Source organism: Onychostoma macrolepis, chromosome 01 (genome assembly GCF_012432095.1).
Source record: "Onychostoma macrolepis isolate SWU-2019 chromosome 01, ASM1243209v1, whole genome shotgun sequence".
Classification (NCBI taxonomy): Eukaryota; Metazoa; Chordata; class Actinopteri; order Cypriniformes; family Cyprinidae; genus Onychostoma; species Onychostoma macrolepis.
Genome location: NC_081155.1, coordinates 20,338,514 through 20,363,663, shown reverse-complemented (window position 1 = coordinate 20,363,663; position 25,150 = coordinate 20,338,514). Strand labels below are relative to the sequence as shown.

The following is a 25,150-nucleotide window of genomic DNA, read 5'->3' as shown; positions in this document are numbered from 1 at the left end:
CCCCTATGAATAGTGGTTCGTCGCAACCGTCTTTTAGATCGTGCCAGACATAGTTGTAAAATAAACACCAGTCTTTTACAGTGAAAAACAATTCAGGATCTTCGCACGTGTCGTACGTGAACTTTTCATCATTGTCCACGGTACGCAGTCTGACCTCTCTGTTGGTCTTGTCAAAGTTGTAACTGCATACACGATTACCGGATAAATGAAGATCGTACTTAACATTATCCATAGACTCGTGGAGGAAATTGATCAAACACGGTCCATGTTTCATCTTCCTAGGCGCTAGAGTAAGATCGCCCATAGCACGCTCAACGGTCTTCTCGGGTGTTTTAGGTAATGATGTTTCAGCCATTGTTGTAGAACAATTTTCTGTTTTTCCAATTCGCAAAACCTCGTCTGTATTTTGCATCTAGGTGAAGATAGGCTATCCTCAACACTCCTTTTTTAAACACAATGTTACAACTGAAGTCGTCAGTACACCTGCTGTTAGGGGGGTGGCGGAAGGCGTGGTCTGGACTCAGCGGCGTAAAGTCATTCTCAGTTTTGACGCGCTAGTGTGCGGTTATCTGACGGATGGGCTGCTCTTTTTCTTTTGTTTAATTTTTGTAACAAGATTTTGACTTTTTACTTAACGTTCGCTTCAGATGCTTTTTTTTGTTGTTTTAGAATACGGGTAAGATAAGTCGGATCTATTTGCTGTAACTTGTGAGAAAGCTATACCTTTTAATCTGTAATGATAGAACGTTGTAAAGTACCTTAACGTTCGCTTCTGATGCTTTTTTTGTTTTAGAAGACGGGTAAGATGAGTCAACATTATTTAACTTTGTAATGTTATGCTATTGTTTGTATAAGGTGTCCGATGCTTTGTTTGTTTTAAATAAACAAACACGTACACTTCTACTTCTTTTTATTTAACTTAAAACGTTTTTAAACTAGTTAGAGTTCGTTACAACAACACTAGCAAGTCGTTGCTCATTTTACGTGTATGTTTTTTGTTGATATGTGTGCGTGAAAAACTCCAATAAAAACTTCCCTTTGTCCCGTTTAACACAGTTTCACAATTTAAAGTTTAAACACATAATAGTCTTCAATGGCCCACACACAAAAACACGGTTCCCAAAACATTCATAAATACCTTAGGATCACTGGACAGTAAAAACAGATGCTCATTTAGATGGGTGGGGGTGGACAAAACAGGTGTCCAGTTTGGGTGGGAGGGAGGGGTGGGGGGTCTTATCTTTATGAGAGGGCAATAAATCAAACTTTTTGACATTAGGCACACTGGGATCTCTCTTTCGGGTGTGGGTGTCTGCTGAGACAATCTGGCTATGACGTCTTCTGTGGTATGTATTATGCATCAAAGCTCTAGTTTAGGATTCTAGTTTTGAAAACATTTCCCACTGTTTTAAATCAAATAGCACTGTTTTTTGCATGCTTATCGATACTGGGTAAACTTGTGGTTCCTTCAGGCACAGAAGAGTATTCCCCCCTGAGTATGACATGGAGGGCAGGTACCACGGGAAACCTGCTACCGTACGGTCACTAGGAGTGCTCTTATTTGCAATGGTGTGTGGATGCTTTCCAGAGCCCAACGACCTGCTGTCGATAGCTTTGGGTGTATGGTTTGAGCCTGGCTTGTCAACCGGTAAGATGGCATACATCACAACAAAAAGACCAATTGTAATTCTTAATCATATAAAACATAAAAACAAAGCAATACAATTGGTACAGTCAAATCTTACAGCTTATTACAAAGTGGGTGTAAAGTTAAAGGTTATAATCCAACTCTCATATCTCTCTCCCATTGTTTTGCTCAGAATGCTGCCTTCTGATCCAGCGTCTCCTGCAGCAGGACCCAAATCAGAGGATTGGATTGGAGGAAATCCAAAGTCCTCCCTGCCACAGCCACCCCAGAAGTTTCTGCATTGGCTGGCACGAGAAGTTCCTGTCTCAGCCTCTCAATCTCTCAGCTTTTTAGCGTCTGGCGGGCTGACATGTGTGGCCTTTCCATGTCTTAGTATCTTGCAAGGCTCCCAAGCCTTAGTAGCATCTGGTACCTTGGCTTGAGGCAGTAATATCTGCATTAGGCGGTATTACTTGCTTATGTGGTGACCACATACAATATAGAGAATACAGGACAATGTAATTATTGTACAATTGCAAATTTTGCACTATATATTTTATGTAATAACTACATACTACATATTGTATACAACTGTATATGTATTTTCATATATAATAAAACAAAGGTAAAAAAAAATGTAAACATATTTCTGAGTGATTATATATCATAACAGCGTAGAATAGATCATACGAGTGGTTCTTAAACTTGTCCTGGGGACCCCCCTATACGTTTTGGATGTCTCCCTCATCAGTCACACACTCCTTAGTCCTCATAATCTTCATAATACAGCTACCAAAAATATTATACATATCGAATGAATTGGCATATTTAGTCTAAATGAATGATGTTTTTTTAATCACAAAACTTGTATTGGTTCAGAATTTAACTTCCTGATATTCCAAACCATATTAAAAATAATTGTAATTAATTATAAATAAGACAAATCTAGACAAATGCTGATTTTTCAGAACCCTCTTTTAAAAATTATTTACGGAATATTTATATGCATTGAATAATTTTTCTCATGTTTCTTTTTTTTCCAATATCAGATTGAGAGGTTTGGAAACACCTTCTAAATATATATTTTATTATCACAGAAACATTAACCATATTTCATATATATATATATATATATATATATATATATATATACAGATAGATAGATAGATAGATAGAACAGTATATATCTAAGATTCAATATATTTCAGAATATTGCTTTGAATCAAAGACCCATTCCTACTGGTTATTTCAGGCTGAGTCTAGGCCTCTGGTTACTGGTTGATCTCTCCAGTGAGTACAGTGTCATCTTTACTATAAATTCAGTGAAGTTTGTTCAAACTTCTGAATAATGCATGACTTTGTAACATTAACCTCCATGTATCCAACTGCAAGGATTCAGTATCACCGCTCTGCATGTAGAGGGCAGTGAAGAGCTCATTCCTGTTTCACTTTGAAACCTAGCTGCGCACTGGTGTCTTTGCTGCTCATTGACGATGGCTTTGACCCGGTTCGAGCGGTTCTTGGGCCGATTGCTTCGAGCTGTGGTGTGGATGCTCTTCGCCGCTTTTAAGTTATTTGCACCCCAGCAGAGGCATGGAGTTTCGCGACTCCCACCCATCACTAACCCACTTCTGCTGCTCTCAGCGATGCAGCTTGCCCGAAAGATTCGCCGGAAAGAAGTAAGCTATAAATAAAAACTGCTTAGACTTCATGGCGTGATATATATAATTAACAGCATAACCGTAATGATATGTTAGTTACTCTTTGAGTGACGCTACGGTAAAGATCTTGTTTCACACCCTCATGAGGAAGAGATGCGACAAGGTGAATTGTAATGAATGCTGGGAGTTGTAGTTGTTTCAACACAGTTTATACAGTTTTATAGCATGGTTTATTAACATAACAGTTCGTCTTCTGATCATAGTTCTTTTTAATGTAGGTAATCAGAGTGGGACCCGTATTTGCATTGGCACACTAGTTTAGATGAATTCACGAGTTTCCAAGGCTGTTCAAAGGTCAGCAGTAACGTTAGTTATGAAATCAATAGCTATATTGTCTAGGGCTTAAAGTCTCCTATATGTAGCCTATGTGTATCAAACAACAAGTTATTTCGTCTGAAAATAAGGGTTATTTTCAATTTCCTTTTTTGCTTGTACAAAAAAAAAAAAAAAAACATCAACAAAAAATAATTATTATTCTCACATTAAATGATAGATATAATATATAGTAGTTTATTTACATTTAACATTATATATTAGTAACCATTTTAATAATGAGGAAAAAGTATTATATTGAATAAAAGTATTTTATATATATATATATATATATATAATATAATTATTATTTTTTATTTTTTTATTTTTTTTGAGAACAGACAAATATAACAGTGCAGTGTGCACTTTTTTTTTCTAGGCATTTAGCCATGATTCATATTCACAGTACACTTGACCTAGGTTTTCAATCTGCATTTTTCTATGTTTGTCTTTCAGTTAAGTACCCACAACCAATGTTGTATGTTTTACTGCATTATGCAGCCTAAACACTTATTGATTTCCTTCCAATTTGTCACTAGGTAACAAGTGTTGAAGTGGTCCAGGCCTACATTGATCGCATTCAGGAAGTGAACCCACTTATCAATGCTATGGTCAAAGACAGGTAAGTGAGTTCAAGTGTAAAATCAACCTACAGTGCTGCTTGAAAGTTTGTGAACCCTTTAGAATTTTCTATATTTCTGCTTAAATATGACCCAAAACATCATCAGATTTTCATACAAGTCCTGAAAGTTGACAAAGAGAACCGAATCAAACAAGTGAGAGAGAAATATTTTCTTTGTCATTTATTTATTGAGAAAAATGATCCAGTGTTACATACACTATATTGCCAAAAGTATTGAACAGGTTTGACTACTTTAGTAATTTCCATGAGGACAAATCTTAATGTTTAAGTATATAATGATATTCTAGGGAATTGTGTGCTTCTATTTTAAAGCAACAGTTTGGACAGGACCCTTTTCTATTCTAACATGACTATGCCTCTGTGTATAAGGCAAGGTTCTAAAAGAAATGATTGATTAAGTCAGTGTGGAAGAACTTGACTGGTCTGCAGAAAGCCAAGTCATTATTCATGTATTTAAAAATTGTATTTCCATCTCTGTTGCAACAGTTTTGGAAGTGTCTAAAATGACTGTACCCATATGTATAAGTCATTGGTGTTTGGTAAAGAGTTTTTGGCTCAAGATCTGCATTTAAAGTCACGCCAGAGGTGTTCAGCTTGGATTAGGACTTGGCTTTCTGCCGACCAGTCGAGTTCTTCCACACTGACTAAATCAATAATTTCTTTTTGAACCTTGCCTTATACACAGAGGCATTGTCATGTTAGAATAGAAAAGGGTCCTGTCCAAACTGTTGCTTTAAAATAGAAGCACACAATTCCCTAGAATATCATTATATACTTAAACATTGAGATTTGTACTCATGGAAATTACTAAAGTAGTCAAACCTGTTCATTAGAAGGGAGTGACCCAATACTTTTGGCAATAGGCCTTTATCACAGTCCGCGTGTCGTCACATCCGGCTCTGATTAGTAGCGTAAAGGAATTTCCGCCTGCTTTATTGTCAATAGACAGACGCCAGTTTTGTGAAGAAAATTAAAGTAATTTAGTTCAGTTGAACACCGACGAAATAAACGACAATGTTAAAACTGCGTGTTTATACCGATTCCATACCATGTATCATGTCATCCTTCATTTTAATGTGTAACATGAGCCTATCTGAGGGACGCGACTGTCAGATTAATGAAGAGCACGCAGCTCAAGTTACTGCCAGAGGAATACTCAGACTTATATAATTTTAATTTTATTTTTAATATTATATTGTTTATTTTTGCATTATATTTATTGTGATTAACCTCCCGTTCTTGTTCACAGTATAATGATGTTCAATCATTGCACGCAATCACGGAGAATAACTCGAATGAGATGATCAAACTTATTTTTAATTATCGTCTATGGGCTGGAAATGTTTCTTTATTTGAACAACTTAAATTTGATGCGATTATAGAGGATTGCATCAAAGTCAGCGCGTGAAAAAAATGTGAGCATTGTTTAATACAAGTTTGTTCTAAACCTTTAATTTAATCCTTCTATACAGTCTTTAGTCATAATGTTTTAAGCTTTGGCTAATTCTAATGCTTATTAATGTGATATTGTTTGTATAGTTTTCTCGCTGTTCTGTAATGAAATAAGGTGATCAGACTGTGAAGAATTGCCTATACACATAGGCCTACAGTATGCCTCGCGCGCTCCTGTTTAAGTCACGAAATACACATTGGGATATCGTGACAACATATTCCATCGTTTCATAATACTCAATTAATTGTTGTAAACTGAGATTGGTGTCTTTAGAAGACGTATATGTGCTGAATTCTACATAAATAATCCACAACAATCCCGTGCTATGGGCACAGCCATTGATAAAGGCTGCAGCGGAAGTTCTTTTACGCTACTATTTGAATCTTCCGCTTTTCGAACGCGGAAGTGTGATAAAGGCCTATATAGTGTATCTGTGCATTGCAAGTATGTGAATCTCTTGGATTAGCAGTTAATTTAAAGGTGAAATTAGAGTCCATCTGTGCAGAGGTGTTTTCAGTCAGTGCAATGACTCAAATGTCAGTGCGTGACCTGTTTTATTAAAAAAACAGGGATCTATCAAAGTCTGATCGTGTTTGTGGAAGTGAATCACGAACAAAGGAGATTACTGAGGACCACAGAAAAAGAGTTGATGTTGATCAACAGGCTAGAAAAGGTTACAAAACTGTCTCTAAAGAGTTTGGACTCCACAAATCCACAGTCAGACAGACTGTGTACAAATGGAGGAAATTCAAGACCACTGTTACCTTCCTGAGAAGTGGTCAACCAGCAAAGATCACTCCAAAGCAGAACGCGAAATAGTTTGCGAGGTTTCAAAAGTTCCCAGAGTAACTTCTAAGCAACTAAAGACCTTTCTCACATTGGCTAATGTTAATGTTCATGATCAGGCATAATGCATAATGCCCACCATCAGGAGAACACTGAGCAAGCATGGTGTGCATGATAGAGTTGCAAGAAGAAAGCCACAGAAAATTGCTTGCTAACGATCATGTGGACAAGCCAGAGGACTATTGGAGAAAGGTTTAGTGGATGGATGAAACCAAAATAGAACGTATTGGTTTAAATGAGAAGCTATTATGCTCTGAGAAAAGAACACGCTGTATTCCAGTTTAAGATTCTTATCCCATCTGTGAAACATGGTGGTGGTAGTATCATGGCTTGGGCCTGTTTTGCTGCATCTTGGCCAGGACAGCCTGCCATCACTGATGGAACAATGAATTCTGAATTATACCAGCAATTTCTCAAGAGAACGTGGGTCACACAGCAAGACAACAACCACAAGCACACGAGTCATTCTACCAAAGAATGGTTAAAGAAGAACAAAGTTAATGTCTAGGAATGGCTGAGTCAAAGTCCAGACCTTAATCCAATTAAAATGTTGTGGAAGGACCTAAGCAAGCAGTTCATAGAAGGAAACCCACCAACATCACAGAGTTGAAGTGGTTCTGCACTAAGGAATGGGCTAAAACTCCTACATGTTATTGTGCAGGACTGATCAGCATTTACAAGAAACTTTACCTTCAGTTACTGCAGCAAAAGGGGGTCACACCAGATACTGAAAGCAAAGATTCACATACTTTTGCAACGCACAGATATGTAACACTGGATCATTTTTTCTCAATAAATGACAAAGAAAATATTTTTCTCTCACTTGTTTGATTCGGTTCTCTTTGTCAACTTTCAGGACTTGTATGAAAATCTGATGATGTTTTGGGTCATATTTATGCAGAAATGTAGAAAATTCTAAAGGGTTCACAAACTTTCAAGCAGCACTGTATATTTCGTTCTGATTCTGAAAACACGTTCTTATTTCTTCAGGTTTTCTGCAGCGCTTCAGGAAGCTGCACAGGTTGACAAACTAATAGAGGAGGAGACGGGAGGAGAGGAGGTGCTGGAGGACAGGCTACCTCTGCTTGGAGTACCCATCACTGTTAAAGAGGCCTTTGCCCTGCAAGGTATGCTATTTTTGGCAAATCCTTCATTCCAAAATTATATATGTCTGTAGGATAACATGTTTTGTTTTCTCCCTAACAGGCATGCCTAACTCGACAGGGCTGTTGACCAGACGGGATCTTTTTTCAGGAGTAGATGCCCCATCTGTTGCCCTGTTGAAGAGGGCAGGAGCGATTCCACTGGGTGTGACTAACTGCAGTGAGCTCTGTATGTGGCTAGAGTCCCACAACCACCTCTATGGCATCACTAACAACCCCTATGACTTTGAGAGAATTGCAGGCGGCAGTTCAGGTCATTTTTACACACATACACACATCCTGACACTTTAATCAAAGTAAAACCGACAGAAAAATCCAACCCACAGTCAATTTAATATTTAAAATATTAAACAATTTGCTGGCCTGTTTGTTCAATTTTATGCACTTTTAGGTGTTTTGCATCTGTTAAAGGTGCTCTCTGTAATTTTAATTTAAATGACATTTTAAAATAAATTTAAATACAAATGAAATATTAATTCAAACTAATTTGCATTATTAAATACCTTTTACCCCTAAATAAATGAATAGTTAAAAATAGTTAAAAGTGTAAAATAATAAAAATAAAAAAGATAAAAGATTCAGTCATATGGGTTTCTGTGGGTCTTAAAAAGTCTTAATTCTCCCTTCCACAAATTAAGGACTTACGTTGATTCAGATCAGAAAGTCTTACATTTATAAAGTCATTGAATTATTGGTTGCATGCAGTACTACTATTACCACTACTAATATCCTCCTAAGTATTTTTGACTTGCTTTCCAGTACAAATATCGAAACAGCCTGAGAAGCAAAATTAAGAAAAAAAAATAGCAAAATAGAAATTTAACAAAACTAAGTGTGTTAAATAAGTTTATGCTTAAAACAAGAACAAATATCTGTCAGTGAGGTATGAAAACTTTTTTTCCCTTTGAATTATGTTGATTTTTTTTAAGCCTGTTGGCAGATTAGCTCACTTCGTTTTAATGAGTTTCTAAGAAAATAAGACTTCCTATGTCATTTTGCTTCTCAAGTAAATGTATTTTGATTTATGAATCTTTAGACTGGAACTGGAAATCAAGAAAAATATTGAGGAAGAACATAATTTTTTGCAGTGCGATAAGAAGGTACAGTAATGGCTCGTTTACACCGAGCGGTACCGTACCACTTTTTAGTACCCTTCCGTTGGGGCACCTAGCACAGCAAAGGGTACCAAAAGGGTGGAGCTAAACTCACTGCTGAACGTTGATTGGTTGACTAGAATCTTCACTTGTGCGTGATACAAGGGGATAAAGCTTCTCCTTCACTCGTTCCGCTCTACTGTCCGTGAGTGTTGGGCTTATTTACATCAGAGAGCGCAAACACAAAAAAAATATGCCGCCTTTTCTGTTCTTTTGTGAAACTTGTGAAACGTCATTGCCCAAAATCCCGTATAATTTTCTAAATATTACTATTACTGTGGCATGAAATGTAGTTTTAAGAGTTTTTCAGGCGTTTATAACTCAAATCTGTGGGTTTATTTATAAAGATAGCGCCTACTTGAAAATTTGCTATGCCGATTTCGGAGCTCCATGCGATCACCGGGCGCTCAGTGCTCATGTATCCTCCTAGAGCAGCCTCAGCTCGGCTAGTCCTTCCGGCATTTGCCGCTGGCTCTGATGTCTCTGTAGTGATTAAACATGAGATACAATTAGTTTTGGGTATATTTAACAGGCATTCTTGGTCTCATAAATCTATTATTTGTTCCTGGTCATATCGTTTTGGCTGAGCACAAAGTTATGTTTAACTTTATACATTTTTGAACTTTACCGTAGTAGGCTACAGCGCTGACTTTGTTGCATACGTTTGACTGAATTGTTTGCTTTTGTCTTTATTTCCTCTTATATAAGCCTCTTATACTTTATCGTCGATCGCTTATCAAGTAAGGGTACTGTTGGCGGTGGAAACGCAAGCTGGATCAGGGTGTCCGGTCCCGAATCGTACCGTACTGTGCTGTACTGACCCGTACCACTCAGTGGAAACGAGTCATAAAAATTCTTTCCAAATTCTAGTCAAGCTTTGTTTGTAATATTAATTAAAAATGGAAAAATTTGAAATTGTATATTTAAACTGTTGGTAATACAACTCATTTTCTACTTCAAGGACATTTACATTTAGAGATCATACCGTGTTCCCTTCAATTTGGTCCTTAAATTTTATTTATTTGCCTTAATAAGATGTTTAAAATGACCTTGATGGTGTTAACATGACCTTTGTAAAACCTGCAAAAACCCTGTATTCATAAAAACTGTATGCTTTAACAGCTGTAAAACCACAAGATCACATCACATGACCAGCCAAGGCATACAATATTCCCTTTATCTCTGTAATCCTATTTCTTTCGGACACTTTTGCTCACAGAAGAAATTCATAATAGCTGACTGTGAATAGTGGACTACATTTTTAAAACAGCATCTGTAACTGAAAACTATTGCCTTTGCAGTAGAAGTCCATGATGACCTCCAGGGCAACATGAATTCAAATTAAATGTATTTAATAATCTCAATTGTAGGAGGTGAAGGCAGTATATTGGGTGCTGGTGCCTCTATGATTGGAATTGGGTCGGATATTGGGGGTAGTATCCGTATTCCCTGCTTTTTCAATGGCATCTTCGGACACAAGCCATCAACAGGTAAGAAGAATAGGTGTAGTTGTTTGCATGTATTGGTAAGTAGAATAATGGAGACACAGATGGAGTGCATGGTTTCACATATTGTAGTAATGTTAATTAAGGTTATGAGGAACACAGACTACATTTGGTTTTCTCTGTACATACAGGTATCGTAAGCAATGATGGTCAGTATCCACCCGCCTCTGGACTGCAGATGGGATTTCTGTGTACAGGACCCATGTGCCGCTATGCTGAAGACCTGATTCCCATGCTAAGCATCATGGGAGGACCCAATGCAAATAAGTAATAGTTTACGCTATTTACAAAATGACTACACAGATATGATCATTACAACAACACTGTAAGAAATAAGAGCTTTACACAAAGGTTTGTGGTCTGTTAGAGGTGTTTTTAAAAACATTAGTCTCCTATGCTAATCAAATCTGATATTTAACTGAAATACAGTAATAGAAAATATTGTGAAATATCTCATGCTTTCAATTTACAGATTATTTACTCACCCCCCTGTCATCCAAGATGTTCATGTCTTTCTTTCTTCAGTCGTAAAGAAATTGTTTTTTTGAGAAAAACATTACATGAATTTCTGTTTGCGTGCAGAATATTAAAACTTGGCTTAACTCTAATTTTCTGAAACTAAATATGGATAAAACTGAGATCATCATTATTGGTACTCCATCACTTACCACCAAAGTTCCCACTGACTTTACTTGCGATATTATTGACACTTTAATTACTCCATCTAGTATCGTTAGAAATCTCAGTGTTATGTTTGACCCATCTCTTTCATTTCAGTCTCATATTAACTCTCTCTAAATTAGCATTTTTTCACTTACGACGAATTGTCCAGCTCCGTTTTAGTAGACCTTAGTTAAATTACAGGCAAAATATGTATTTTAACCTTATATAACTAGAAAAAAAGCATGATTTCAAGATCTAAGGCAAAAATAAATGGTCTGACTTTAGATGTGTGAAATTATGCTGCATAAGACACCTGTGCAAAAAACAGCAAATGGACTGAAAGAACATGCAAATTCACTCTCTGACAGCAGATTGCGTTTATGGCCTCAGTTTAGCGTTCCTTTGTTACCGCTGTAAATAAAGCTGCTCTGCGCTGCGCTTATGAACACGGAGGTAAGAGAAAAAGAAAATGCTCTTCCCTTCAGATACTCATTCATATTAACCCCCTGCCCCCAATTCATTATTTATATTTTTCTTCCTATATTTCGAGCATTGTGAACAGTGATCTTGCGCTGCCTGCTCCAGTATTTTCTCTCTTTGTGTCCATGTTCTGCGTCTCTGTCCTGTGTTAACGGCCATTTACAGACTTACATTTTGGGAAATTATTGTAATCCAGTTTGTGTGCAGTTCCGAAGAGCCGATCGTGTGTTTGGAACAAAAACTATCCGATTCTGATTTATGTCTGATCGAGCTGGGCATATCTCTCTCTCTGATGAAAAGTAACGCAGTAACGACCGCGGGGGAAAAAAATCTTTGTCTGTCCATCCAATGAAATCCATGAATATGTAACGGTGTCCACGGTATAGCGCCCACCCCTACTCCAACTTCAAAATTGTCCTACATTGCTGCAGAAGTACAGATTCTGTGTTTACAAAGTGAACGTGCAAAGAAGATCAAACGCACTTTACAAAAAAAGGTAAAACAGTGATGTAGGACGATTTTTGAAGTTGGAGGAGAAAATGAAATGGGAGTTTTTCGACCTACCCTGACTGTCTTGAACCAGAGTGCACGGAGTACATGCATAGCTAGACAAGACGATCATTTGAGGTTAAAAAGTATATAAATCGTAATTTCTTATAGAAAATAACCGATCGTTTAACTAGATAAGACCCTTCTTCCTCGGCTGGGATCGTTTAGAGCCCTTTGAAGCTGCATTTAAACTGAATTTTGAAAGACATGAACATCTTGGATGACAAGGGGTGAGTAAATAATCTGTAAATTTTTGTTCTGGAAGTGAACTTCTCCTTTAAGAGAGTGGAGTGGTTATATGCTTGTAGAAGAAGTATCTTCAGCTGCTTCTTAAAGGGATAGTTCATCCAAAAATGAAACTTCTGTCATTAATTACTCACCCTCATGTCGTTCCAAACCCGTAAGACCTTCGTTCATCTTCGAACACAAATTACGACATTTTTGGTGAAACATGAGAGCTTTCGGACCCTCCATAGACAGCAACATAACTGACACGTTCAAGGCCCAGAAAGGTAGAAAGGTGGACATCATTAAAATAGTCCATGTGACATCAGTGGTTCAACCTTAATTTTATGAAGCTACGAGAATACTTTCTTTGAGCAAAGAAAACAAAAATAATGACTTTATTCAACAATTTCTTCTCTTCCGTGTCAGTTTTCGATGCACGTTCATGAGAGTACCATTATGTATGCGTGTGGTGCTGCTGACGCATAAAATTACGGTTGAAGCACTGATGTCACATGGACTATTTTAATGATGTCCTTACTACCTTTCTGAGCCTTGTACTTGGTAGTTGTGCTGCTGTCTATGGAGCATCAGAATGCTCTCGGATATTATCAGAAATATCTTAATTTGTGTTTCAAAGAAGAACGAAGGTCTTAAGGCTAGTTCAAACTACAGGATTTTAAGCCCGATTTAAGCCCGATTTGCAAGTTAATGAGCTCGGCGACAGGTCGGGCTGTAATCGGGGGAAAATCAGCGGGTGATCGGCGCTCCAGAGACAGGCAGCAGTGGCTGCACATAATATAAGCCTTCTGATTGGTCAGATCTCATGTCAATCAAGCTCTTTGCTAACGGTCAATTCTCGCGTGTTTTCATGACAAAATGTGGTTTAGGGACCGAATCGAGTCCTTGGGTGACAGAGTTGTTGTCAGCTCGTGTAGTGTGTAACCCCTGGTTGCAGATCATTTACACAGAGTCAAGTAGTGTGAACACCACAACGACTTAAAGACAGACAATCAAGTCATGTAGCCTGAACAGCACAGCGATCTCCCGACGTGTAAAGTCGTGTAGTGTGAACTAGGCTTTACAGGTTTGGAACGACATGAGGGTGAGTTATTAATGACTATGCCTTTAAAAGTTGTGATGATCTCATCTTGAGGGTCCAAAAGCATTCACTGCATGAAGCCTGTTAGAATATAGAATGCATCCTCCTTACTGAATTAAAAATAGTAATTTCATTTTTTTTTTAAAATGTACTTCATAAAATGTATTATTTTAATATTTAATTTAAAAAATCGTACTGACCCCAAACTTTTGAACAGTGGTGTATTTCCTTTATATTTTTGTATAATAGTTTACCTTGCAACATATTGTTGTAATCTCTCAACTTATTTATTTTCATTTTGGTCAACCGCTGTTAGAAATGTCTCCTAAATGATCACTTCTTTCACTTCTGGTAGATTGGGTCTGTCTGCTGAAGTAGATTTGAAAAAGCTGAGGTTCTTCTCTGTTCCCCACAATGGAGGCTCTCATTTGGTCTCTCCAGTTGACGCACAGCTGCTTCAGGCACAGAAAATGGTAAGTGAGTGTGTGTGAATTGGCTTCAGTCAAATTATTTTCCTCTCATAATGGGCTTTTGGGTTTTTTAGGTGGTCAGACGTTTAGAGGCAGACCTTGGGGTCAAGGTCCAAGAGCTGTTTATCCCTCAGCTCAAATACTCCTTTCAGATCTGGGGAACTATGATGGCCTCACCTGGCAAAGATGGAAAGGTGGGTTTTTTTGCCATTATAATTTTCATGTCTTCATCATATACAACATTGAATATATTGAATAAATAAATATATAGATATACTGCACAAAATACTAAACTGAAATTTTTTAAAAGATGGAAGTCAGTTTCAGAGGATGACAAATGAGTTCATCAAAATGAACGTGAAGTTGAGACTTCACTGAGAGATTGGCTAACTTTAGCTCTTCATTTCCATCCTGTTAAGCATCCTGTTGCTATGGTTTTGCTATTGTGTAAATAATGGTGTTATGTGCAACATTATTCGGTATTCTGTAAAACAGGTCTCGTCGTTTCTGGTTCAGGAAATCTCTTATATGTGCTTTGTTAAATATGGAGCTGTTTTATTCCAGATGCTTTTAAAGGAGATACCAAAGATGATCACAACTGACGTCCATTACATATGCAAATTGATATCTAAAAGTTTTTTTTTATGTTTTTCTTCTTCTCACTAATAAAATTGAATTAATTATAATTAAGTTTAGATGTCTGAGCTTAACCAGAGCATATTGTCTGTTATTCCTTTTTAGATAAATATTTTCCTAATATAAGCGTCTAATTTTTACATTGTATGTTATTGTACTGTATAACACGAATGATGTTCTAGTTGTCAACATGATTTTTATGAGATTGTTTTATAATTTCTTTCCCCATCTCAGCCTCCCACCACCTTTGCAGAGCTAATGAGTGAAGGCGGGAAGAAGGTTTGGCCTGTCTGGGAGCTGTTCAAGTGGTTTCTGGGGTTTTCTTCTCACACCTTAGCAGCAGTAGGTGTGTGACAGAGCAAATGAGCTTCTGTACCTTAAACTGTGACTGAATGAATCACCCTTCCATCCATGTCTGATGAACTTTATTGGCATGAGATGCAAATCAATGCTGCCAATGTCCTCCTCTGTGACAAGCGTTTCCAAAAGTGTGCAGGAAAGACTTGTTTTTGTTTTTTCCCCCCCGGTGTATCTGAAGATGAATGCATGTGATAATAGTGTCCCTTTCTGTCTCTCTTTCTCAGGTCTGGCTCTAGTTGAGCTGTTCCAGAGTTCCCATCCATCCCCATTCATTCTGCAGCAGAAGGAGAGTCTGCAGCAGGAGCTGGAGGAGATGCTGGGCACAGACGGAGTGCTGCTATACCCCTCTCATCCCCAGATCGCTCCCAAACATCACCACCCAGTTTTCACACCCTTCAACTTCTCTTACACTGGTAAGTGTTGTTGGTTGTGATCTACTTATTATGGAGTTTGGGCTCTAAGTGGCTCTGTTCTCTGCAGGTATCTTTAATATCCTGGGTTTGCCAGTAACCCAGTGTCCATTAGGGCTGAGTGAAGAGGGTTTGCCCCTGGGCGTACAGATTGTGACGGGTAAATTACAGGACCGTCTCTCTTTGGCCACTGCCCTCTACCTGGAGAAAGCTTTTGGTGGCTGGAGGGAACCAGGCAAGTCAGCAGCCAAGCCTTAATCCAACTCCTGCGTCTGCAACAACAGGACCACATGACCAACACATACTGTTCCACATATACAGCATGTGTAAGCATCCAAAGCTTACTTACATTTATTCTTCCTTTTAAGTGCAGAGTGCATTTTACATTAACTGACATGTTTTAGAGGGCTGCAGTTTTGTTTACCCATATGTAAACGTGATATTACTTTATTTCATTCATAAGAAATGGAATAGATGCTGGATCCAGAACAAAAAATAGAGATATTTACATGAGACATATTAATTTTATAACGATGTGAGAAATACCGTATTTCATTTCATAACAGTATATATTTGGGTTTTATTTTGTTTGTTTTTTACTTTAGTGCACTAAAACAAGGATGCTTGAACACATTTGTGCTGTTCGCTGTTTCCTCTTAACAGGCAACTCAAGAGCAGGCTCTTTCTTGTGACAAATCTATTTAATCTTTAGAATATCCTTTGCCATAAGCAGATTTCAGTGTTTTAGAAGGATGACATTTTGTTGCACTCAAAGGGCATAAAACAATCATATTTAGAAGTAAATATCAAGCTGGGGCATTTAAATGCTGGGCATTGGCAGTTTTCTTGGCCTTTATTACTCATATTTTGTTGTTGGTTTCTCTGAAAAATCTGGTCAAACATTTTTTATGTGCTGACGTATTAAATAATGTGCCTAAAGCAGTAACAATAAATAAAAATAATAATAATAAAAAAACATTTTGATGTGATCTCAAATATTAAGTGTTATACTTGTCGTCTTAGTATATTTTTCATTTTCCTGATAAATATGTCTGAATTCTCAGCAACATTAACATAAATAATCAGCATGTCATGAACATTAATCATCAATATATTGTTTTATAACTTAGAAATGGAAAGCAGATGACATTGCATGCATTTATGAATTCGTTATGTAAGGGATCACGAATAAAGTCAGATAACTCTGTTGGATATAGTTAGAATATTTCAAAAAACTGAAGACTCTTTATTTTTCCTTCTCTCCCCTTTTTGCATTTCTTAGTTAATCATATCACAATATTCAAAGTCACTCAAATTCACCTCTTGGGTTGAGCCAATAAAACAAAAGCTTTGATTAAAAAAAAAAGAAAAGAAAAAGTAGAGTAGAAATGGCTTGTACGATTAAAATGGCATATATTCACCTTTTTCACTATATTTTGTGGTGATGTCAGTCCAATTTTATTTATTAATTGACCACCTGACCACTAGGTGACAGCATTTCATGTCTTGTCTACTACACTACTGTTTCAAAAAATTAAAAAATGTATGATATTTTATAGTGGGTCTAAGTCCACCTTGTCGAGTTTATTCATAATTGCAATCCTAGTAAGTATCCCAGCAGTGCTGTTTTAACAAATAAGTTGTTCTGGGGTACAAATATTCACATTACTCTACTATTATTACAATCTAAAGTGAGCTGGTTAAACAGTCAACTTTACTGTTATGATAGGGAGTGATCAGTTGGCACTCTTTTGCCTCGAGGTTAGTTTGTCTCCTACTGTATATTGGGACTGTTTCCAGGTTTTCAATGTATTGTTCTTTTTCTGATTTATTTGTTACGCAGTCTACAACTGAGATACGAAACACCTAGGAAACGGTAAACAAAGCGAGACAGGTCCACTTTACAATCAAAGCTCCAGAGCTACGGACTGATTAGATAGGAGAGGCTTTCATCAAGGTTTCCAAAAAAAAAAAAAAAAGTGCTAATTATAGTCTTTCTGTAAAATGTTGCCTTTTAAATTGAACATCAGGTGTGGACTGTAAACTAGTCAGACTAATCAGTCCACAAAATGTATTTTTTCTTCCTGCAGTGTTTTTTGATTTATGGCATTCAATTATGGCAATATATCTGTGCAGGTTTTCATTCATCCAGGTGTTTGTTAAACAAATTATTTCATTTGTAAGCAAATTTTGTTGTAATGCTATTCCAACATATTTAGCATCATTTCACTGTGACGTGTGAACAGCTTTAAAGTGGCTGTTTATGTACATCCTATGTTCCACAGTGAAAACCTTCACAGGCCATCTTAGATCTCATTATTAAACTAACATTATGTTCACATCTCAGACAAACTTTTAAGGCTATACAACTGACCTCATATGACCTTTAAGCAGTTGGAAATAAAAGGCTTTCTTTCCAAATGATGGAGACAAACACCTGGAATCTCTGAATAGCTGCAAGCCTGGATGAAGGACGCGACAGAAAGAGAAGGACAGAGGCAGCGTTTGGTATCTGTGGCAACATCGTACTCAGAGACTTCAAAGAGCAAGGCCTAATTATTCCAGATCCTATAACAACACACTCATCACCATCATCTCATGCATTTTCATCAGTGTTCAAAGAAAATGATTAACATGATTGAATGGGATGGAATGAGACATCACAGAACAGGCTGAGTGAAATGGAAAGCTGTCCAAAAGAGCAGCGCGTGGAAAATGAGAATTACCTGTGTGGGCAATTTGTGTAGCAGTGTGAACACATAACATTTTTTTTTTTTTTAATTATGCATTCTCTAATAACCAAAATAAGTCTTATTCAAACATACATTAATTAATTTATAATTTACCATCCGTTTTGACATTTAATGGAGTATTTTTGTAGCAGATTCATCGCAGGTAGTGACTGTGTGTGTCTATTAAATATTATTTTAACATGAATATTCTATGATCATGTTTTTTGTTTGTTTGTTTTTTTCACAGCTGTTTGCAAAAAGTTTATTAGATAAAATATCTGCACTGTGATGATGAGAAACTGTATCTAATGATTTCAGTTAAACACAAGTTATATTCCAATGCTAGTTCAAGTACCATTTGCTGGCTACTAAAAGTGTTTTAATATAAATGTACAATCATTGTAAAGTTAACATAAGTGAATAAAAGTGTGGTAAAAAAAATGTTCATGCAAATTTAAAAGGGATTGCTTGAGTCCTTTGTCCACATGGATTTATTAAAAATGTAAGCACTGCTGTAAAATATCTAAAACATCTTACAGAAACCTATTGCAGCACGAATGTCCAGTTCTACTCCCACATCACAGAGTCCCAAACAATGGGGCCGTTTCTGGCCTGTAGTCCACCCGCGTGAGCGCGTTTATGGGCAGGGCTTTTTGAATGAAGCAATGCTTTTTAAACTACTCGCTTGATTCAGGCAGAGCAGAGCAGGGGAGGTTCATTTCTGGGTGAGCGAGTTGAGGAAGGTTTGTTCATCGAGCTACAGACAGTAAAGCGATAAAATGATCATCATCGAAGATCAGGTAAGATCGCTGCTTCAATTCAACAGACACTCGCAAAAAATTTTTTTTTTTACAAAATAAGCAGGTATGTCTAGGACATGTTTTGCTGACTAACTGCCCATCAAACCGGTTTCATTTAAGTTTGTTGAAAATTCAACAGCTGTGTGTGAGAATTCTCAAAGTACGAGCAAGCAATACACTTAAATAATAAGTCGGTTCAGATTGTGTCTGTAAAAAAGTATAGTTAACGTTAGCCTATCTGCTAATCAATTCTTTACACCAGCTAATGTCTACTTAGCCACAGCGGCACAAGAAAGCCAAACATGCATAGCTTTCGGCCAGAAAATGCCGCTTTCATTTGACGTTATTTGCACTGCAACAGTTGTGAAATTATGAACCAACGCACGTGAAATGCATAGCTTTGCGGCAGCTGGCACGCCGCTTTCGTTACGTAACTTTCAGCTCGAGATAACGCAGTGTGGTCTAAACCTACGCTTGATATTAACGTGTTCTCATTCATAGTTTAACATGGATAACTAATTTAACACGCTCTTGTAGCATTTCGTTTATTTCGGTGATCGCGGCCTGATGAGACCTGCTCCGCACTCGCTGCCTTCACGCGCTGTCTTAATTATATAAACACGAGATTCCTAATCGGAAATGGGACGTGGACGGCCTTAGAGAGACCCTATTTGGTCAATTTCCGACTTGCAAACTCGTATTTACTATAATTCCGATAGCAAGTGAATGCAGCATAATTTTGATACCCGAGTTTCGAGTTGGGCGGGTGATAAACTTTAAACATGGTGGAGGGGACTACCATTGCTGCTGACAATGCTGTTCTCACAACAACTACATCCCTTTGTCTTGTCGCTAAAGTAGTGTATTTATAGGCTAGATATGAACGATCATTCGAAGCATATTTTGTATGTTTTATAAGCAGAAAAATAAGCGTGTATTTGACCGAAATTCCAGAATTGTCAGCAAACTGCAAGTGTAGCGCGGTGACTGTTTATATGATTGTCAACCAATGGGATGCTACATTTGATTTCCGACATTAAAGCACTTGAATACAACACGTTTGTACTCACGACTTCATAAGTGGGAAATAGGAAATTTCCGATAGCACGTGAAGGCAGCATAAGCGCGCCGTCAAGTCACGTGGCTGGACTCCTCTGAGGTTTTTTTTTTGCACAGCGGTATTTGATCATTTGCCGCAGTGAATAAGGCAAGACTGTACAAGAACATTATTAAATGTCGGTATATTGACTTTTTCTAAATGTTTATTTTAATGTAGTCAAATGCGCCCTATTTGATTCCTCATGTGCTAATTCTTACAAAATGTTGACCTTAATGGTCTACCGATGTGGTTTTGTGTTGTTACCTAGGGCATGTGGTCGGTAAGTACAATTTAATAATAGCAAATAGTATAGAGTATACATTAAATAAAACAATTGTTTTACACAATAAAGTTAAAGAAATAGATGACTAAAAAAAGGTTAATGAAAATAGTTTTACTCACCCTTTTGTTGTTCCAAACCTGAATGAATTTATTCTGCTTAACACAAAAGATACTTTGAAGAATGTTGGTAGCCACTGATCTCCGTAGTTTTTTTTTTTTTTCCTACTATAGAAGTCAATGGCTAGAAGTTTGGTTACCAACATTTTTCAAATCGTCTGTTATGTTCCACACAAGAAAGAAACTAATACAGGATTGTAAAAACTTGAAGGTGAGTAAATAATGACAGTTTTCATTTTTGGGTGAAATATCCCTTTAAGCATTATCTTTCAAACAACAGTGCTAAACAAGTAGTTAATTGTGTAACTTGAAAAATGTATCCAGTTTGTATTTCTTCTCCAACAATAAAAACAAAGCATCAAGCTTTGTGCCTCACCAAGCAATGCATGGAATGAAAACTGGTCTGGAGCAACATAAAAGTGGAGTAGAGTACCAGAATTTATCTCTATTCAACAGTGTGGAATGCTGTGAATGTAGAGGTCCATTTTAATCATGAATTTGTTTTTTGTTTTTTTGCATTCATGCTGTTGCCTAAAAAAGAAGGGTCCACAGCAACACTAACTTAAAGAATTGCAGTGATGACAAAACATGAAATCCAACATTGACTTGTTTACAGGATGGCTTTGACAAGGTTCTCGCTGAGGCAGGTGACAAGCTTGTAGTGGTTGATTTTACAGCCACGTGGTGTGGGCCTTGTCAGAGCATCGCACCTTTTTACAAGGTAAGGAACCAACTTTAAGTCACTATGTTTGAGTCATTGGAACGTACTACTTTGACTCATTGTAATTCCTCACTTCAGGGCCTGTCTGAAAATCCTGCCTATGCTGATGTGGTCTTCCTCAAAGTGGACGTAGATGATGCACAGGTGAGTTTTCTGTTATAGTTTTTTTTTTTTCTCGACAAAATCATGTTGGAAATCTTGGAATTACTGTTAATATGAGATTCCAAAAGCTTTCATGTCCTTGTAGCACTTGTAATTTTCTAAGAGCTAAATTTACCTGACTGCCACAATGTCATGTGGAGCCACTCAAAATGGCAGCGACTGGAGTGAAATGTAATTTAGTCATAAAGTTTCAGTTTAAGAATTCCTATAATTGTCTGTTGTTAATGCAAAATTAATTTGAAAAAAATATTGAAAGACACGCATTAGTTTAACGTAGCTAGCACAGAGCTGAATAATGAATGTCTAATGCCCTGCTTAATAAACTTTAAAAGCATATTAAGCATTTGCATTACAACTGTTACTTGCTGTATTGTGATTGTGTATATTGATTATTCAGATTACACATTCATGGTTGCATTAATAGTGTCATAGAAATGCATAATCCTTCGAAGACACGAACAGCTCCGAGTAAAAGGTTTCCCAGGTTATCATCTAGAAATGGACCCTTTTCACAATTCTGGGGTTGAGATGCGAAATTTATCATAGTTGTAATTAGTCGTTAGTCAAAACTTGTATAGGGAAACAATATAAATTGTTCTCATTTGCCTCAATAAAATAAAAAAAAATCTACAATAGCATTTCTATGACTTTCCAAAAGAGGAAAATAATGTCAAGAGATTGATTTACATTTGTAAATGTTATCAATAGAAGGGAGATGGATGTTGAATTTGCCATCACTCCCTCAGCCTTTGTATTAGAAACACTCACATGGCATCGCTTTTTATGTAATTTTATGTAACTTAATTCCAGGGTAGGAAAAGAAAAGTATAGTGTTATAAATGTACATAAAAAGTTTTGCTGTTCTCAAATAGTGTTGATTAGAGGACAGCATATAATGTATGTTTGTTAGTAAACTCACAGACAGGCCAGTGTGAAAATTTAGACTGAAACTGGTAGCCAGAAGGAATTTAATATGACAGGAATTCAATATGAATTCAGTGTTTCGCAGTAATTCACTCACTAGAAACTGTGGGAGGACAAGCTTTGGCTTTTATGAATCCTCTTGTTCATTCCCATGCAACCACAGTTTAGGCCTAAATCCATTTAGATTAAAGAAATGTCAGCCCAAGGCTGTTTTTTTTATTTATATATATAAAGGGAAATGGGTTCTCAATTTGCTGTTTTAGCTCGTGATGTACAGCACTAGTGGCCAGTAGAATTACATTAAATTTATGCTATGGATGGCCTACATCCAAATCAAACTTTTTTTTTTTTGATTCTGTTAAGTTTTATGAATGTGCCCTGCAAGTCCTATTCTTATTCAGTCATATTTGTACAGTGCATTGATTTCATTAAATTATTTTCTTCAACTTTTTACATTTTGTCTACTTTAATTATACAAAAACCTGAATTTAACTAAAAGCAGTTGGATGAGAGCAAAAAAGTGTCTTAAGGAATATTAAAGTGATGTTGTTCTGTGTTTTTCAGGATGTAGCCCAGTCTTGTGAGATTAAATGTATGCCAACATTCCACTTTTACAAGAACGGGAAGAAGGTTTGTTCTGTTGTCTTTCCTCTAATTGAGCTAATAATAGTCACATATCAACTCTACAAAGTTAAAGATATGCTGTTTGATTTATTTCCCATTATTGTTTAGTTGTTTTAATCTGCTGTTTTCTCTTGTAGCTGGACGATTTCTCTGGGTCCAACCAGACTAAACTGGAAGAGATGGTGAAGCAACACAAAGGCCAAGCCTGATATGATCCTCTCATAAATGTTTCCTGTGCAGCCTAAGCTCCAATTTTACAATTAAGTCTCCACTTGTTTTGTTATTCATGAAGACATTTCATTTTCTAATCATTTTACGGTGATTTTAGCAGGTTAAAATCTGCCTTACAAAATTGTTCATTAATTTCCATAATGATTACCTCTGTATGTTTCTGTGCATTCAACAGTATATTAGGTGTGTTTTTTCAATAATAAACACAATTATAAAAAATAATGGAGAATGTTGATTTTGTGCTTTAGAAGACTTCAAATTAATATTAGACATTAAAGGGATACTCCACCCCAAAATGAAAATTTTGTCATTAATCACTTACCCCCATGTCGTTCCAAACCCGTAAAAGCTTCGTTCGTCTTCGGATATTTTGGATGAAAACCGGGAGTTTTGTGACTGTCCCATTGACTGCATAGAAAATTGCACTATCAAGGTCCATAAAAGTATGAAAAGCATCGTCAGAATAGTCCATCTGCCATCAGTGGTTCAATCTGAATTTAATGAAGTGACGAGAACACTTTTTCTGCACAAAGAAAACAAAACAACGACTTTTTTCAACAATTCGTCTCCTCTGGTTCAGTGTAGCGCCATTTTGGAGAATATCCGCTGGACGCAAGCAGCGTACGCTCTTGTGTGTCACAATGCTTTTCATACTTTTATGGACCTTGATAGTGCAATTTACTATGCAGTCAATGGGACAGTCATAAGCCTCCCAGTTTTCATCCAAAATATCTTAAATTGTGTAAGACAAATGAAGCTTTTACGGGTTTGGAACAACATGGGGGTAAGTGAATAATGACAAAATTTTCATTTTGGGTTGGAGTATCCCTTTTAAGTGTTTATTTCTCCACCTCTTGTTAGTTCATTGTCCCAGGCCCTGATATGATGGATTCCTCTTGTTGGCCTTGTGTCTTTATGCATTGTATCGTTAAAGGTTTCTCTTAAGTGTTTGTCTGATGAATATTATTTATTTATTTATTTATTTATTTTTGGTAGCTGCATGAATTGTTTGTGATCGCTTATGTCTGCATGGTGGTTACAATCATGTGTTTTGTAGTTTTTATTCTAGCATCTTTAACACCAAGGAAATCTTATTTTAAGTCAAGCATTGGTGATTTTACATCCTGATCAACAGGTTGTACAGAAAGAGTGACCGTTTCTATGCTATTGTGTGTAAACTGCATCAACCTTGAAAGACATCTCTTGTCAAACAGTGCGTGAATAGTTCTCCATTATTTTGTGTTGCTTGATGAGAGCCTATATTGCAAAACATTGTTTATAAATGCTTTCTCAGTTAGTTTTAAAGCATAACTTTGAACGGTTGTGTATATACTAGGGAAAATAGGGTACCAATATTTGACAATAGGTTTAGGGAATAACCCCTTTTCCTTGGTTTTAGGTCACTGCCCCTCAAGAAGTCTGCATGTCCCTGAAAATGACAGGAACCTAAACAAGAAGTAATGGTTTTACAACACACAGCAGGAGCAGATCACAGGTGTAGAACAAGACAATGAAACTCACCAAACCTGGAGATGCACGTGGCAACTACAGGGCCAAAAACAATATTTAATATACTGACACACACAGTCAGGTCCATAAATATTTGGACACAGGCACAATTTTTATTTTAGCTGCTGACCAAAATACACTATATTGCCAAAAGTATTGGGTCACTCCCTTCTAATGAACAGGTTTGACTACTTTAGTAATTTCCACGAGGACAAATCTTAATGTTTAAGTATATAATGATATTCTAGGGAATTGTGTGCTTCAAATTTTAAAGCAACAGTTTGGACAGGACCCTTTTCTATTCTAACATGACAATGCCTCTGTGTATAAGGCAAGGTTCAAAAAGAAATGATTGATTTAGTCAGTGTGGAAGAACTCGACTGGTCTGCAGAAAGCCAAGTCCTAATCCAAGCTGAACACCTCTGGCGTGACTTTAAATGCAGATCTTGAGCCAAAAACTCTTTACCAAACACCAATGACTTATACATACACTATATGGACAAACGTACTTGTACTCATGGAAATTACTAAAGTAGTCAAACCTGTTCATTAGAAGGGGGTGACCCAATAATTTTGGCAATATAGTGTATATTGAAGGTACAGTTATATAATGGTTATATGGGCTTAAAG

The 25,150-nt window shown here is 36.9% G+C and overlaps 3 protein-coding genes across 3 annotated transcripts; all 3 read left to right on the top strand.

Annotated features, from left to right (window-relative positions):
* The first annotated feature begins 1,260 nt into the window (after positions 1–1,260).
* LOC131544676 (serine/threonine-protein kinase pim-2-like) lies at positions 1,261–2,161 on the top strand. The gene is made up of 2 exons (XM_058783060.1): positions 1,261–1,648; positions 1,821–2,161. Exons 1-2 carry the CDS (start codon positions 1,504–1,506, stop codon positions 1,979–1,981), a joined length of 306 nt encoding a protein of 101 aa, XP_058639043.1. The 5' UTR covers positions 1,261–1,503; the 3' UTR covers positions 1,982–2,161.
* Positions 2,162–3,035: 874 nt separating this feature from the next.
* faah2a (fatty acid amide hydrolase 2a) lies at positions 3,036–16,297 on the top strand. The gene is made up of 11 exons (XM_058778372.1): positions 3,036–3,306; positions 4,200–4,282; positions 7,593–7,729; positions 7,809–8,018; positions 10,290–10,409; positions 10,556–10,691; positions 13,799–13,916; positions 13,988–14,107; positions 14,784–14,895; positions 15,134–15,322; positions 15,390–16,297. Exons 1-11 carry the CDS (start codon positions 3,121–3,123, stop codon positions 15,575–15,577), a joined length of 1,599 nt encoding a protein of 532 aa, XP_058634355.1. The 5' UTR covers positions 3,036–3,120; the 3' UTR covers positions 15,578–16,297.
* Positions 16,298–18,641: 2,344 nt separating this feature from the next.
* zgc:56493 (Thioredoxin-like) lies at positions 18,642–23,233 on the top strand. Its single transcript, XM_058778384.1, has 5 exons — positions 18,642–18,851; positions 20,966–21,070; positions 21,149–21,214; positions 22,721–22,786; positions 22,918–23,233. The coding sequence occupies exons 1-5, from the start codon at positions 18,831–18,833 to the stop codon at positions 22,987–22,989; spliced, it is 330 nt and encodes a 109-aa protein (XP_058634367.1). The 5' UTR covers positions 18,642–18,830; the 3' UTR covers positions 22,990–23,233.
* Positions 23,234–25,150: the final 1,917 nt, after the last annotated feature.

Bases quoted from the DNA above. Each gene is read 5' to 3' on its own strand.
- LOC131544676 (XM_058783060.1), top strand. From the start codon at position 1,504: ATGGAGGGCAGGTACCACGGGAAACCTGCTACCGTACGGTCACTAGGA. The intron at 1,649-1,820 runs GTAAGATGGCAT...TGTTTTGCTCAG, and splicing joins TGAGCCTGGCTTGTCAACCG to AATGCTGCCTTCTGATCCAG.
- faah2a (XM_058778372.1), top strand. From the start codon at position 3,121: ATGGCTTTGACCCGGTTCGAGCGGTTCTTGGGCCGATTGCTTCGAGCT. The intron at 10,410-10,555 runs GTAAGAAGAATA...CTGTACATACAG, and splicing joins CGGACACAAGCCATCAACAG to GTATCGTAAGCAATGATGGT. The intron at 13,917-13,987 runs GTAAGTGAGTGT...TGGGTTTTTTAG, and splicing joins TGCTTCAGGCACAGAAAATG to GTGGTCAGACGTTTAGAGGC.
- zgc:56493 (XM_058778384.1), top strand. From the start codon at position 18,831: ATGATCATCATCGAAGATCAG. The intron at 21,215-22,720 runs GTGAGTTTTCTG...TGTGTTTTTCAG, and splicing joins TGGACGTAGATGATGCACAG to GATGTAGCCCAGTCTTGTGA. The intron at 22,787-22,917 runs GTTTGTTCTGTT...TTTCTCTTGTAG, and splicing joins TTTACAAGAACGGGAAGAAG to CTGGACGATTTCTCTGGGTC.